The sequence below is a fragment of the Amphiura filiformis genome, chromosome 8 (assembly GCF_039555335.1).
Source record: "Amphiura filiformis chromosome 8, Afil_fr2py, whole genome shotgun sequence".
Taxonomy (NCBI): Eukaryota; Metazoa; Echinodermata; class Ophiuroidea; order Amphilepidida; family Amphiuridae; genus Amphiura; species Amphiura filiformis.
In genome coordinates, this window is record NC_092635.1 from 51,395,151 (window position 1) to 51,411,480 (window position 16,330).

Below are 16,330 nucleotides of genomic sequence, written 5' to 3' on the forward strand. Positions count from 1 at the left end.
TGCCACATGCACCCATGCATTGACATTAGCCAATGTCTATGGCCGTTTTCATATATTTTGGGGTCAAAGGTCATTAGGGGTAACAACACGGCTGTGTTCGTGGGTTAGACCACAGCTTAGTCTAGTTATCTCTTTATTTGACACTTTAGGACTTTACAAGCAACGCCGAAGATCGACTGTTTTACATAGAAGTCTATGGGAAAAGACATGAAGTGGCCCATAAAGCAGCTCGTTAGTCTAATTAATGAATTGAAATTACACAAACTACTAGCTACTTAATTATTTAATTGCTATATGATTGCTAAATAATCATGGACTTCAGTGTTTTGTAAATCATCATAAAATTGAAATCAAACTTGTTATCAAACTGTGCTGGACCCTTTCCATACAGTTTGTATGGCTCCGTGTCCACACCTCCTCCAACCAAGAATCCAGACTCTAATCAACTTTGTTATCTAGAAGCTGACCTGATATATTTGGAAAATCGAATTCTTTAAAATTTACGTATAACATGAAATGTCGTTCCTTTCAAACATTCATGCAAAAAGAACACGTAAATATTCCTTGTAAATGTGACTAATTCCTTATGGAATTACTGACATTTATACTGGTAGTCTACAGAGTTTTTATTAATGATCATGATCATGTAATGAATTGATATCAAAATGAGAGATTCTATTTTTCTAATTAACAAATTGAAATTAGGAGTTCCAAATCGGTGTATTTCCGTTGACATCATCAAAAAACTGTTGAATTAGTCTCAAACGTGGTACACCACAGTCCAGACTAATTCGACAGTTTTTTGACGATTTCTCCGGAAATATACCAATTTGGAACGCCTTTTTTTTAAAAATATGTTAATGAGAAAAATATGAGCTCTCACCTGATACCAAAATCTACATTTTGATGGGGTAAAGTGAAGCTGTCAATCAGATTACCCACCTTTAAACAAACAAAACAGAACATTTAATTTTCTCAAGTAAAATGTCAAAACTCCCACATATTGGGGAACCCAGCTTCAGATGCATGGCCATTTGCTGTCATCAACATAATGTCAACATGTTTTTTAAGGCTGTAAGAACCTGATTTGCATATCGATTTACTCCATCAGGATCCAAGTGTATTTCAAACGGAGTGGCTGATAATAACAAATTAACTTACTATTCGCCGTCGAAGTGACGTCATAATCGGATTAACTACCATAGCAATAGATGAATACAAATGTTGAATAGATCGCCCTGCACTTCAAGCAGAGCAGGTTGCACTAATCACCTGTGTATGTCAGCAAACATAGATTGAATACAATACCGCTCTTTTCAAAGATACTAAACTTACAGGTGCGAGTGATCAGCCTTTCTTTGACATCTATGGTTCAATGCATCGGTACCGCGTGAATGTTGTAGTGCAGGGCGGTATAGTCAAAATTGTATTCATCTATTGCTATGATAGTTAATCCGATTAACTACGTCACTTCGACGGCGAATTGTATAAAATGTCTTACGCAGTGAAATAACTTTAACCGATAATACCACAGAAATGCAATGTGCCAGCTACAACTTTCAACTAGCAAACTTGGTGATAAAGCTTCATATTTTATGACGACAATTATTATGACTGAAATTTTACTGTAAGGGTCTGTTTTGAACAAATAACACATGTGCCCCTTTTTTTCAACTACTTTATTGAGCACGTGTACATCAAATGAGTCAATAGCGACTCGTTGCCATTTTGAAGACGTCAATTGTCAAGACTTTCAGGAATATACCATTCTAGCATTCGCTCCATACCACGAAATAAGTTTACTCGCCGGACGTTTCGCCTGTACCGGAATGGAACAACTTTGTTCGGTTCCCCGCGTCTAAAATCCCGCATTTCTAATCCCTCCCTTTGTCTCACTTTCTGAAAGGGTGGTGGCTTGGCGGTAGCTGCTTCTCCTCCAGACGTCACGGTAGGCATTTCAGCTTCAGCATCTTTCAATCCCGAAAATTCAAAAAGCCTCTGCATGTGGACGGTGTGCCATACGTCATCACTGACGCCTCCCAGAGATTGGTTGAATGCCATGAACTCGGCCCTCAAGTAGCTGACAAAGTACTTCGTGTAGTTAAAGTATTCTTGCCAGAAATATGGACCGTGTCCTGCTGTTTTCATCATTTCGAGACTCATGAACAATGGGTTATTGAAAGGTGCTTCTCCTACTATATCAATACAGGTATCCTTGATGGCTGCAATGGAACACTCGGCAAGAATTTTAGTACGACTTGCGCGTACAGATACAGGACCTTCTATCTTCGCACATGGGAATAGAAGATACCAATTCCAATACTGAGTAACAATCGTCGAGGATTTGTTTTCATGATTCAGGAAAGGTTTCATGACTTTGAGCAATGGTTGTGTACCCGAGTAGTCGGCAATGTTAGATGTAAAGATGCGATCACATTTGCACGATTCTTGATCAAGTCTTGCAGACAGCTCAAGGCAATTCCATACGATAAAGGAGACGGTAAGGTGACCAGCTTTCAAGCATCTCATCACTTGTTGTATCTGATCCGTGATGTATCCATGGAACATAACTATCATTGATCTGTGGTAGTGGTTCTTCTTTACTTTCAGATAATCCCATGAACCAAACGGAGTCAAATCAACACCAATGCAGTATACAAAAGTAACCTTCTTCGGAGATGCCAATATCTTCATGGCCTCAATCGCATCATAACGGTCATAAGGAAACATATAGCCAGTTAACGTTGGATTGTCGTATTGAAGATCAACTCGTTTAGATCCAAATGGCTGGAAATTTCCAGTTGCAAGGTAATCATTGTAAGATGGAACGAAATCGCCGGGAAGCTCCTTCTTGTATACATCAATACCCTCTGCGGCATTTGGTGAGTTTCTGAACACATCCCGTCTTTGTTCTTGAAGATCAATGTAGTTGGGGTGACCTTTGCGGCATTCCAGATTGAGCCATGATTGCCATACCTCTCGCATAGGAGCCATATCTGCCTCTGTAAGTTGAATAACGCCTCCAGTGACTTCACGCAAATTACTGGATGTGAGATCTTGAAGTGTGGTAAGACAAGCCACAACCAGGTTATAGTCTTTCTCCGATATTTTCAGCGAGTACCAGATATTGGTGATACTTGTAGCTATATTAGCTTCATCTTGATAAATGACCATCATATAAAGTTGTAACACGTTTCGGGCTTGCACAAACGGATCGAAATCATTGAGAACGGTGTGCAGCTTGCCTGAAAACTCGGCCGGTAAAGACGCCACCGTATGGGCCCAATTTCGTAAATTACCACAACCGGCGGACAAAATGGCAAAGTTGCTCTTCAAAGGATCTCTGTTTTCGGGTTTCGGCTTCATTTTGCATTCATTTGCGTGAAGGTTGAGCATGTCGATCGCCAGCGCATTACCGAAGTAATATGGAACTAAACCAGGGAAACATTGCTGCTGGAAATAGCTCTGAAGGGCTGCTCCTTTCGTGCGTATTTCGTGGGCGCGTTCCCGACACTTGTGTTTGTGGTCTTTCCATTGTGCCTTTTGACAAACTTTACCACAGTATGAAGCTTCGTTGCACGAGGTACACTGCAAGAGATTATGAGAAATAAATACAGGAATTAGTTATGTTTCGGATATTTCATGACAAAACAAAACAAAATAATGTCGTTTTAGAAGGCGTTGTTTCTGCATTTTTTTTTTATTCTTTACGTTTACGATCATCACCAATGCTTGTAATTAACTATTAACTACTGCTAACGTCACTTCGGCCTGAAATAATACAGCCTGGATGCCACCGCACATGCCGAAGGGGCGGGCAACACAATAGGGCACTTCCGAAAAAACACCCTTTCTTGTAAATTTTAGATACCAAATACAAAGAAACATTTCATTGCATAATCAACAAGAACTTTAAAAAGACAACGCAGTTTATATTAAATCAAATTAATATTAAATTAAATGGCTAAGCTAAATAAGGTGTTAACTCTGTAGCTAAGAGGTTAAGTATACTAATCATAATACTAATTACGGCGTGTCCGTCCGTACGTCCGTCCGTCCGCGCGCTATCGCGTTCGCGTTCGCGCGGTGCACAATCGCGTGCGCTATCGCGTAGTATCAACGCGGAGTACCGACGCACAGTGGGCCAGGGCGGAATCAAAGTGTGCCAAAATTCAAAAGTGGTGAAAGTGGAATTTCCTATTTTTTTCAGTTGTTTAAGAAAGAAAACATTCTGAAGTATATTGTTTGGCCCATAATTTATGTTTCGATGGATTCCATAAGTGTCGTTCAGTCATGAATTTGACCCAAAAGTGCCATATTTTCTCTTAAAATGGTAAAAGTGTGAATTTTGAAAACAACTATAATGTAACGTTAGTAAATGAGAAACTGTTGTCTTGCCATTGTGCATATGTTATACCTAATAGTAGTCAAACCAGATAATTAAAGTCAAAATATAAATAATTGTAATAACCAGGAGTAATGAGGGCGCTAATTTGGTGAAATACGGTAAAAATATGCATTTTTGGGAAAAAATAGAAATTTAGTTTGGATTCCTGTCGATTCCTGTACAAAGATTCATTTTATAATTTGCAGACAAGTCTTAGAACCATGTTGATGGCAATTTTGTTTGCAAATATTTGCCAGACTGCATTCCAGGGTCCATCCAATGTACCCTATTTGCTCACTTTTCAGCTGATTTTGATGGATAGCGTACGGGTTTATCGTGTCATGTGCATAGCGCCCTCATATTGCTTACATACCCTGGGGAATTTGCGGTTTTCACTACAACTATGCCCTAAGAAATAGCATAAGGTCTCAATATTTTAACACATCATTATTCAAGATAATTGAAGCAAAATAATATCATCATTATCAAGGACATTATTTATGCTGCTTAAATCCATCATACCATGTATGTATGGATGTTTTGCGCATTAACCATAGAATTGAACTTCCAGATAACATTTAAATAGGCCTAGGGGGCCTATACATTCAATGTGAAAACTCTTTGCTAAAACACACACAGTTTGGATTAGTTTTGTGACTTTTTTAATCATGATAATGATATCTTAAAACAATTTTATGAAAGTAGCTCGATATCACAGTTTCATGAAAAACCCTGAGCTCTGTGCTGTTATTAAGGACATGTGATGAAGCTGTGGTCGTTTTTTTTTTAAATAACGAATATCAGGGAATAAGTGTAGGCCTATTCTAAACTCATTAGCCTTTTGATTGAGACGTACATTCATATATTACGTGCACATTTTTATTCTGCTTTGAACATTCATACAAATTATAGAATTTATGAAAGAAATTCAAGACACAAAAACCCCATGGTCTGCCAATTTTAAACATGACAACTAGATTTGGTATTACGTCTACTTTAAAAAAAATCAAATTATCATTTCAGTATTGGGCATAGCGAACGACAAAATTACATGCCCTAACTGTATCATCACTGATCATTTATTTATATTGCAGAATTACAAATTGAATCAGATTACATCATTTTAGTGTCGTTTGTTGACGTATCATTGACGTATTTGCTTGCCTTTTGGGGTGCCTTTTCGCCAATTTTGGTAAAGCGATGGATGGGTTTTTACCACAGACGAAAGCGCCCAGTATCATTGTGTATTTTGAGAAACATATTGGTAAAAGCACCCAATTTGGGCAAAATGGGTTGCTTTTTCAAGGAAATTGGAATATTGATTGGTTGCAAATTAGGGGCAAAATTATAAGACAATGGCGACGTTTTGAAGTCCGGCAGGAAGAATGGCATGCAAATTTTGGAAGAGAAATCAACCCCCCCATCATTTAGTTTGACTGGTTGTTTGTTTCCTTATATTAAACAATTCAAATATCAGCATTTTATTGATGTCATACGTACTAAAAAATGCTGTCAGTGAATTTTGCAGCCCGTATGATGTATAACCTTTGAATATGCTATTTGATAATACTTTTCCAATCGGACATTTGAATTCCTGTTGTAAGAGTAATAAGCCAATCAAGGCTTTGTATTTTAATGACGTCATATGCCTTGGAAAATGGCTCTATTGGATTCCGGAGTCCTTAAAACCCCTGATTTGGAAGTTTTTATAATAATTCCTACACAGCCATTTGAATAACTGTGGGAGGAATAATTGACCAATCACATTTCAGCATATTAATGACGTCATACGCTTTCCAAAATGTCATCATTGAAAGTCGCACCCCTTGGAACCCCTATTTTGCTTTTTAAATTAAATTTTTAACATATATCATTTGAAATACTGTTGTAAAAATAATCGACCAATCACCGTTCAGCATTTTGATGACGTCATACATTTTTTAAAATGCCTCCATTGAATTCTGCAGCCTCAAAAAACCCTAAAATATTCATTTTACCGTGTTTGTAAACGTTTGATTGTCCGTTTATAATTTTGGCACACTTTGAGGCGAATCTGGCCCACTGTGCGACGGGGGCAGTGCGTGCATCGGAAAGCATTAGGCCTACAGTATGACTAACAGGTGCACCTCATCGGACCAATAGGCCTACTTTCAACACATTTCAATACAGAACGTGTGCATTGGCCTATTTCAGCAGAACATGACTATTCCCGGGGTCCTCAAGAATGGTTAACATTATGATAAAAATAATCTGTTAATAAAATAATCAGGTAAGGCCTATAACCCGTAATATTAGGCCTTATTGGGTTGAAATTTCTCCCGATTGTAAGTTTCATTACTTAAGGGGTGGTGCAATAATTATGTGTACCCCGGGGTGAATTATAGGGGGGCAAAGATTTTTTGCCAGGCCAAAAGGGGGGGCAAGCATTTTTGGCAGGTCAAAGGGGGTCAAGCGATTTTGGCAGGTCAAAAGGGGGGCAAGCAATTTTGGCACAGATATTTTAGGCACTGTTTCTATATTACGCCCTAAAAGGCGTAGGAACACGTTAGGAACACGTTCAAATATGCAAAATTTCATGCTCGCTGCGCTCGCACTATATGATAAGACAATTTAAGGTTTTAAATTCGGGTTCCCCAAAATCTTGCATGTGTAAGGGGGGGCAAAGATTTTTGGCACATCAAAAGGGGGGGGGCAAAGGTTTTTTGGCACGTCGAAAGGGGGGGCAAAGATTTTTTGGCACGGCCAGAGGGGGGGGCAAGCGATTTTTGGCAGACCATTTTGAGAATTCACCCCGGGGGTACACATGATTATTGCACCACCCCTAAGTAACGGCCTACATCAAATCCAGATACTAGTTTCGGGGTATTTTCGGGGACCTCCAATGTAGTAGCAGGACACTCAGAGCTTGGAAGAGGCGAACGATGGGTTTCCAGATTATGGTACCGAAGTAAGCGTCACAGCTACAAAACAGAATTGTGTCAAGTTGGATCTTGATCATTGAGAGACGGTGAGGCCGACAGTAGTTTAATAGGTCAGGGCAGGTATATGGGTAACGGGTGTTGAGCAATTAGAGATAGGCCTATTACGAGAACCTGACAACCCGAGAACCGCGAAATCTAGTATCATATAATTATGTCTGTGGGCCAACTTTGGATCAATTGAGCCTATATTTATTGGTCAAGCTATGAGTTTTAAAATATTGGACGAGACGTAGTCGAGTCCAATATTTTAAAACTCATAGCGAGACCAAATAAATATCGGGCGTAAAGCATCCCATTTTATCATTATTATGTTTTATCCAATATTTTCACACACTTGGATTCATCAAAACATAAGGCGAGTGAAAGTCGATTCCGAGTTTATCGTCCCCCGCCCGCGTCACTTTTTGGTAACCAAAAACACCCGCGTCAAATTTTCAAAAATGCCAAAATAATTCATTATTTTCAAAGTATCAGTGTTTTCACCAGTTTTAGCAATTGGAAACACATAAATTCATAACTTGGAAGCAAAACGAGGCCCTTTTCTAACTTTTCTAGTCCCTACCCATATAAAAACATGTTTATAAATAACATGTATGAGTATGGCTTTAAATCAACACGCATTTTAGGTCAATAATGAAATCTGTTGAAATAATGAAAAATGAAAAATGAAAAAGTCACCTCACCAACCTGGGAAAAAAAGGGGACGATCAACTCGGAATTAACTTTCATTGGCCTAATGATGTGAAAAATTGAGCGATTTTAATGAATTACATATCAATTTGTACTAAATTGATTAAAACACACACTTATGTTTATGTCAATGGAAAAGACATTTAAGAATATTGGGACATTTTCAATGTACAGTCAAAATGCAACCAATAGGGTAAGCCATGTGGGAGTGTGGGATTACAGTTTAATAAGACCAGTTGCTTTGATGTGTTTACAATAAGTACTGGGTCAAAGCATGGTCAAAGTATGCACTTGCAAAAGCTTTTATAACAGCGTATGTTATTGGTCAGTGAACGAGGCCGGTTTATTACACAATCTTATCGTGACTATTTCGAGGAGTCCAATGTACTATTGAACTGGGTCGAAGTTTTATGGCATTTTCCCGAAATTATTCAAACCTTGTGGTGTAAACCGCCAAAAAAGTGTATTATACTGCATGTGATTCAGTATCATCTTGTAAGCTGCTGCAAATAAACCAGCACAATTTTGGTATTTCATCAGCACTTTGTTGGACGAGATATCCCCTCTCATTGTTCTACACACAAATTGACAGTGTTTTTGTCTAATACACCTCTGGGTGCAATTGAATTACTAAATCAATGCAATTTGTTTCAAAGTGCTTCTCATACGCAGAATAAGCAAATTGCATCATGCCATCTGTAATTGTTTATTGCAACCTCAAAAACAATTTGCTTCCTCTTACATGATTATAATATATTTCAACATTAATGGCCACAACACGATTAATACAATGTCTGTGGTTTAACAAGCAAATAGAAAATGCGAAGTTGGCATAACATAAAACATTCTCCTATGCTTAAAATCAAAGGTCCTACATCTGGAAAGGTTTCTATACAAAAACGATTCTCTTATAAACCATCATGCGCACAGTTTCCACCTCGATACACCTAGGCGCACATTTTCGTCCAAGAGCTTCCAAGCAGAGAATAAGCAGTGAATGTCTCCACCACAGTCTTTGATTACACTACACGGTTGAGTGCATAGCAAGCAATGGGAGAGCTGTGGAGCTTCTAGCTGAAAAATGGGCCTCTTTGATTGGTTTTTGTCGAAACTCAAGTGTTCCCTTCATCCAATCAGATTTTTTTATATCAAACGAAAGATAACACTTTCCCCTAAAAAACACTTTTCGTCACTAGGTCAACAGATAACACAATTCAATGTTATAACCAGGTGAATGTGGTAAATCTGTTGAAACCTACCTATCCAAGCACATTTTTTGACCAAAATATAGGTTATAAAAGTTAAAACCTCAAGTGTTACTTACAATATTTGTCAAATTTTATGTCATTAAGGGCGAATTTCTCGACGGGTGGCTTAGCAATTGGCTTGTCTAGCCTCAAGGCTTAAGAGGTCGTAAGACCAGGCTTAACTGAAAACGTATTTCCCGAAGCACGGCTACCATAGCCTCGAGGCTTCGTTAGCCCGTGGGCCAGGCTTGTAGGATTAGCCCCAGGCTTCAGTAAAATTTGCATTTCTCGAAATCAGTCTTCTGTAGCCGTAGTCTACGCAAGCCTGTTAGACCAGGCTTACAGCGGCTTTTCTTGGCCCTGCCTCAGAGCAGGTCTTAGGTCGTAAGCCTTGGTCTATTTCAATTTACAAATTATTTAAATTGTAACGCAACGTTTATCTTTCATATTTTTGACGGTCTTTCAATTAACATGAGTAAGCAGTCGCGTAACTAGGGGGGGGGGGAGCTCTTGCCCCCCCCCATGAAAAAGGTAAATTAGGCCTACTTCTGAGAGTTATTTTAATAACTCTCAGAAGTAGGCCTAATTTACCTTTTAAAATGACCAAATTTTAAAATGACCTTTTAAAATGACCAAATATGAGGTTAATTAAAATTAACCTCATATTTGGTAATTTTAACCTTAAAAACTCAATTGTTATGGTTATATAAATTGCATTTATCCCACTTTTGTACCATTGGCCTATATGTCACCAGCTTTAATAGCTTAAATATGGCATTTGTACCATAATTTTTTTTTCAATCCCACGTCCCCCCCCCCCATGTCAAAAAGAAATCTACGCCAATGTTCCGGGGACACATTCCAAGCAGATCCCATAACTCCTCAGACCCACTCCACCCCTTACAAACCCAAACAGCATGAACGATGCCTGCCCCTCATTTATTATGTTTGCCCCCCGCTTTCCCCACCCCACCCCCAAATGAAAATGTCTAGTTACGCCACTCTGTCTAGCTACGCCACTGAACAATAATTGTTCGATTTAGTTGAACATTTCAGCATTTTATTTTAGTGTTCATTTGAGTTAGTTGATTTTTTTAAGTAGCTGTTGCTATCATAAGACCTATTCATTTTGAATGATTTTTTTAACAACGAATATAATTTTTTTTTTAAATCTTTCATCATCATCATGATCATGATCATCATCATCATGATCATCATCATCATCATCATCATCATCATCATCATCATCATCATCATCATCATCATCATCATGAAGACCTATATGATACCACCTGTCCCTATCCAAGCCTACTCGTACTTTTCATAAGTAGGCCTATTACAATATTATTTTGGAGTGCCTATATTATACCAGGTTGGACATCAATTTAATACAATAGAAGAAGGACAAAATTGGTAAAGATATAGTAAATATTTGACACGAAACAATAATGCATGCAGTATTAAAACTGAATTTACGGATAAGATGCATATAATATATCTTCTACTTTATAATTATAAATATTGTACCAACAGATAACTACATGTGAGATCTGAGAAGACTACTGATATCAGCAGTAGATAGCACGTTGGTTGCTCTCCTTTTTAGGGGAATCACAGATTGCTTTCCATTAGGCTTACAGTTTTACCCTTTTTGGGATGCAAAGAAAAAATCACGCCGAGTATAAAGCATAGACGTATCATTCATACAAGTTGGACACATAAAAAGTCAAGTGGAAATAAAATAATACATAAAAGACACAAAAACAGACACAATATTCTTGCATCAAGTTGTGTACGGTATAAGCCCAAGCACAAGACCGCGGGTCCAGGCTTGTCTTTGCGCCGGGAACATTGCGATAATGAGACGGCAACCTTGTTAGTACGGTAAACCGTGAGGACCACAGCTTATGTACATATACCTCCAACAGCCTATACAATTAAGTCGCTGGTTGAAAGGGACGAGGTTGTCAAGCGTTAAGCCTGCAAGGCCACTAAGACTAGGTTGAATTTGCGTTGAAGAAATCCGGCTAGAGTTAAGACTCGGGCTTCGGGCTAGGCTTAGTAGCCTCAAGGCCACCTTAAGACTACGGCTTAATAAGACTCCTGTCGGGAAACTCGCCCTAAATGTCCATACACTAGCGTCACTAGAATGAGCAATGGCCAATTCTCTTTAAATTGCAAATCTTGTGCAAAAAATACTATTTTCGCCTGTTTTGTCATACGGTTGTAAATTCAATGAACTATGACTTTCCTAAAAGAGCGCTTACAAATTGATATGATTGTAAGAACCGATGATTCGTCTGCTAAAGATTGCTTGTTGCCGGTTGTCAATGAACTCAAAAACAACAAACATGGGAGACAACACTTTTTGTGGTGGTCATGTTCCAGAGGATGATTTAAGGAAGCCCCATCATGCACTGTAAAAGTGTTATCACTAGAGTTTCAACTGCCACTTTACTTTTCAAATCCCATTGAACTCTGTGCAAAAGATGTTGTTTTAGAATTGCCCGTGTGTCATTATTACTTGGTCGATTTCAGATCTAAAGTGATGTATGTATGAAGGATAATTCACACCTTTTGTAGATAACATAAAATGTGAAATCGACCAACCTTTTAAAGGTGTTTTTATTGTAAATATATCTGTCCAAATTCAAATTTAACCATGCACGTGTGTATGCAGTGGGCGTGCAGTGGTGTCATATTCACTCACACAGCTGTGCTAACCGCAAGACTTGCTGGGAAGTGCTTAAATCATCCTCTGGTCATGTTCTATACCAACCGAGAGATCATTTGGTTTATTTATAAAGAATATCCTCTATGGGATTTCTTAAGTATCTCATACCAAAGAAAAATGCCCTGACACCAGACACAACCATAATCTGCGCGTATTTAAAGGCACATTATTTCTTATGACGTTATTAGCACTATAGTAATCTAACAACTTCTAGATTCCATGGGAAAGTGACCCATGACCCGGACAAGACCATAATCCGCAGCCATTTCCGGGCACATGTTATTCCCTATGATAAATGCCCCAAAGCCAAACATGACCATAATTTGCGCTAATTAAGGGCACAAGTTACCATATACCATTGTTCATCATCCCCGGGGTTCATCATATTTCTAATATTCGCTAATTAGCACTATATATCTTATACCATAGGCCTATAATTGAGCAAAAAAGGTCCCAAAACGCAGACAAAACTATCACGCGCTAATTGAAAGGCCATCGCCATATGGAATCATTATCGTGTGTATTTTATAACACTCAATTCAATACTTTACGCAGATTTCAAATAATGACCATGTCATTTGCCATGATTTGTCATAAATGCATATAATTAATGCAGAATATCATTGAAAGCCGAAAAATAACTGCATGTATGCGTCTTCGTTTATGGACATGAAAAGTTTTGCTTCAATCATTTCATGTATTTATTTCCGATAGGTACAGTTAATTGGTATGTATTTACCACAATGCCTAGGAAACTGTTGACATACATGAACCAGGCTTATGTCTTTAACAACAACCATTTTTGATTTGTTTTGTTTTTGTTTTTGATTATGCCGTAAACCTGGTAGACAGTGGTAAAGTGCTTTTTCTTTAACTTTGGCTACTTTTTGATTTTATGATAAAGTGCCTACTTGACGCCAACAGAAACATTCTTTTTTGTGGAATTATTTAGCTTACATATTTTCAGACTTTAGAATTTGCTATGAATTCAAAGTCATATCAAACTTATTTTGAACTTGTTGACTTATTACCTTGTTTCTATACGTCTGGTTCTCCTTTCCATTGTGAACCATTTTTCTCCAGTGTTTTGCGCTGGGAGACATCTTTAGTTTAACACGCCCGCTCTATGCAGTGTTTAAGGCTCAAGTCTATACAATTGAAAACTTTTAGACTTAAACTTGAATGCAAAATTATAATCACTTGCTGACTTGCGAGTTATCTTTAGTGTCCCCACTTGTTATGATAAACATGTTTTATTAAACATGTTAAGGGATCTAAAATGAGCGTTTATTGCGTTTCGACAGTATTTTTGTGGGACATGAGAGCACCTCAGACCTATCGAATTGCATTCTGAATACGAAGCATGTCTTTCTGATATCAAATAATTTTCATTTTTTGAAAATTACAATATAATACAAATTTTATGACAAATTATAAAAATTTGATATTTTTCAAATTTTTGATATATAACAGTCCTCGAAGTAAATTATATAAATCTAATGATATATTCTTAAAGTGTATGTAGCAGGAAGGAAAAGCCGACGGTCAATTGAAAATTTTGACCTTTCATATTAAAGATATGGATTTTTCCCAAAAAGACCTAATTTTTTTTTTTGTGTTTTGGGAAAAAAAATCCATATCTTTAATACGAAAGGTCGAAATTTTCAATTGATCGTCGGCTTTTCATCCCACCTACATACACTTTAAGTATAAATCATCAGATTTATAAAGTTTACTTCAAGTACTGTTAAATATCAAAAATATCAATTTTAATGATTTGCCATAAAATGTGTATTAAATTGCGAATTTCAAAAAATCAAAATTATTTGATATCAGAATGACATTCTTCGTATTCAGAATGCAATTCGATATGTCTGATGTGCTCTAATGTCCCAAAATAAATACTGTCCAAACGTTCATACCCCAGCCCTTAAGCCATTCCATTAATTTCAATTAAGCCTGCAAGGCTTGATAATCTTTACTTCAATTCTTATGTTATGCATGAATTCGAAGTTACCTCATTTCGTGAACATTTTGACATTTATTGTGATATTTCTGTATACACAATTGTAAGCTTTTAGACTTAAACTTGGAATTCACAATTATAATCACTTGCTGACTTGCGAGTTATTATCTTATCCATGTCCCCATTTGTTATGATAAACATGTTTTATTAAACATGTTAAGCCATTAAATTAAGTTCAATTAAGCCTGCAAGGCTTGATAATATTTACTTCAATTCTTATGTTATGCATGAATTCGAAGTTACCTCATTTTGTGAACATTTGACATTTATTGTGATATTTCTGTACATACGATTGAAAGTTTTTATGGACTTAAACTTGAGTTCACATTTATAATCACTTGCTGACTTGCGAGTTATTATCTTATCCGTGTACCCACTTGTTATGATAAACATGTTTTATTAAACATGTTAAGCCATTAAATTCAATTCAATTAAGCCTGCAAGGCTTGATTATATTTACTTCAATTCTTATATTGTTATGCATGAATTCGAAGTGAACATTTGACATTTATTATGATATTTCTGTTTCAAATGATTAACTTGAAAACGTTTAACGCTCTGATAAAACATTTAATGTTTGTGTTAATTTAACCCGCATAATTTAGCATTAAACATGGTTTCAAAGTTACGTAAAACTTATAACCAATTGATTATTCTTACTTTCCACTAAAACCTGTAAACTTATACATGACTCACTGTTACTTTACTTTCACTTAACATGTACATTTATTGGGCTTGGAGGGTGGGTTTTTCAATAGAAGTTGATCTCTCGATGATAAAACATGATATGAATGAGTCAAAAAACCCACTTGCCTTTGACCAGCTACAATTATGCCAAGTGATTGGTTGTATCATAGCAACAACAAAACCCTTTAACAAAACCATTATGATTGCATCAAAACCCTGCACCTGTTTTTACATGGGTGAACGCATATCTGAAATCACTGATGTGCGTAACTCCCAAGTGGATCAACGGCTTAACCCATATTATACACAAGGGTAAAAAACCCATTTATACGCCTGGCCAAAAATTTTCTCCCCATTGACAATCTGGTTTTAATTCGACTTCGCTTAATTAAACGCCATTCGTTATAAATTAAACCCTGAATTACCCGATGAAATAACACACAAATCTTACCAAGAGATCTACTCTTTTGTGTAAATATAGACGAGCTGTGATTTAATTTGAAACTTCACGTAACTCGTTATTTTCCCCAGATTTGGAAGATGTAGGTTGTTTGGCTTTATATACAGGTATGATTATTTAGCTGGGGGTTTACACCCCCAGCTAGGTATTGTAATCGTTCGGGTTCTTCCGCTGGCAACAAACCACTGTAATCTTCCCGTTTTCTTCCGCTGGCAACAAAGTGAAAATGCACATGTTTTTTTTTTTGTTACCCTTTGAGTATGAAACCCTGACTTGATGCTATGTAAGAATTATTTGACTAGTGAAGATATGGTTTGGTCTTTTTGAATCATTGTTTTTCTAAAGGAATGAATGTGTTTGTTAGTTTGTTACTGTAATTTGTTATTTAACCTAAGGCACTTAATTAGTTGAAAAGGTAATTAATGACCTGTTGTTTCTGCAAGCCCAGAGAATGTATGTGTGCGAGGATTGATGGCTAATATGATTTTGGATGCAGTTAGTTGGAATTGAAAGGTTGTTGCAGAAAACTTGGATAATAGTGACAGTAGTTTGTGTAGGAAGCAATAGTTGAAATAATGGCATATGGGCACATGAACAAAGTGAATAACTTTAGGTGATTGCAAAGCCAAAGGTTTTCTTTAAGGTTGAATGTCAATGCAGTGGAAATAAGCAGTAATGGCATATTTATATAGGTTTTTTTAATAGAAATGTGATTTTTGATATGAACCATGCAGGTGTGTTAAAGGCACTCCTTAACAGTAATTGTAGTATAAATTTATGGGTTTAATATTATGTTTACTATTAAAAGTACTAGTATTAGGCTCTGGCTTATCTTTTGATTTTGATTTTGCACCCGTATTTTACAGACTTTGGTGGTATGTTTGGAAACAGGGGATTAATGAGCCAGGCTTTAAAATGTTTAGCATTTATTTCTGTATGGTTATGTCCGACCTCTTTCTTTGTATTAATGAAAGTGTTCTCTGGCCTCTTTCTTTGTAATGAACATTCATGTTTTTGGCTTGATTAGTAATTCCAATGTTAGTACCGGTATATGAAACTATCAGATGTGTTTCCTTTGCAGTAGGAACTTTAATTCTTTCAGTGCCATTATCATGGCA

The 16,330-nt window shown here is 37.0% G+C and overlaps 1 protein-coding gene across 1 annotated transcript in view; it reads right to left on the minus strand.

The window, feature by feature from the left end:
* Positions 1–131: 131 nt before the first annotated feature.
* Positions 132–16,330, minus strand: part of LOC140159189 (uncharacterized) — a 53,223-nt gene continuing 37,024 nt past the window's right edge. Inside the window, exon 3 of the mRNA XM_072182574.1 lies at positions 132–3,588. Coding sequence (XP_072038675.1) covers positions 1,738–3,588 — 1,851 coding nt within the window. The 3' untranslated portion in view covers positions 132–1,737. The remainder of the gene's footprint in view (positions 3,589–16,330) is intronic.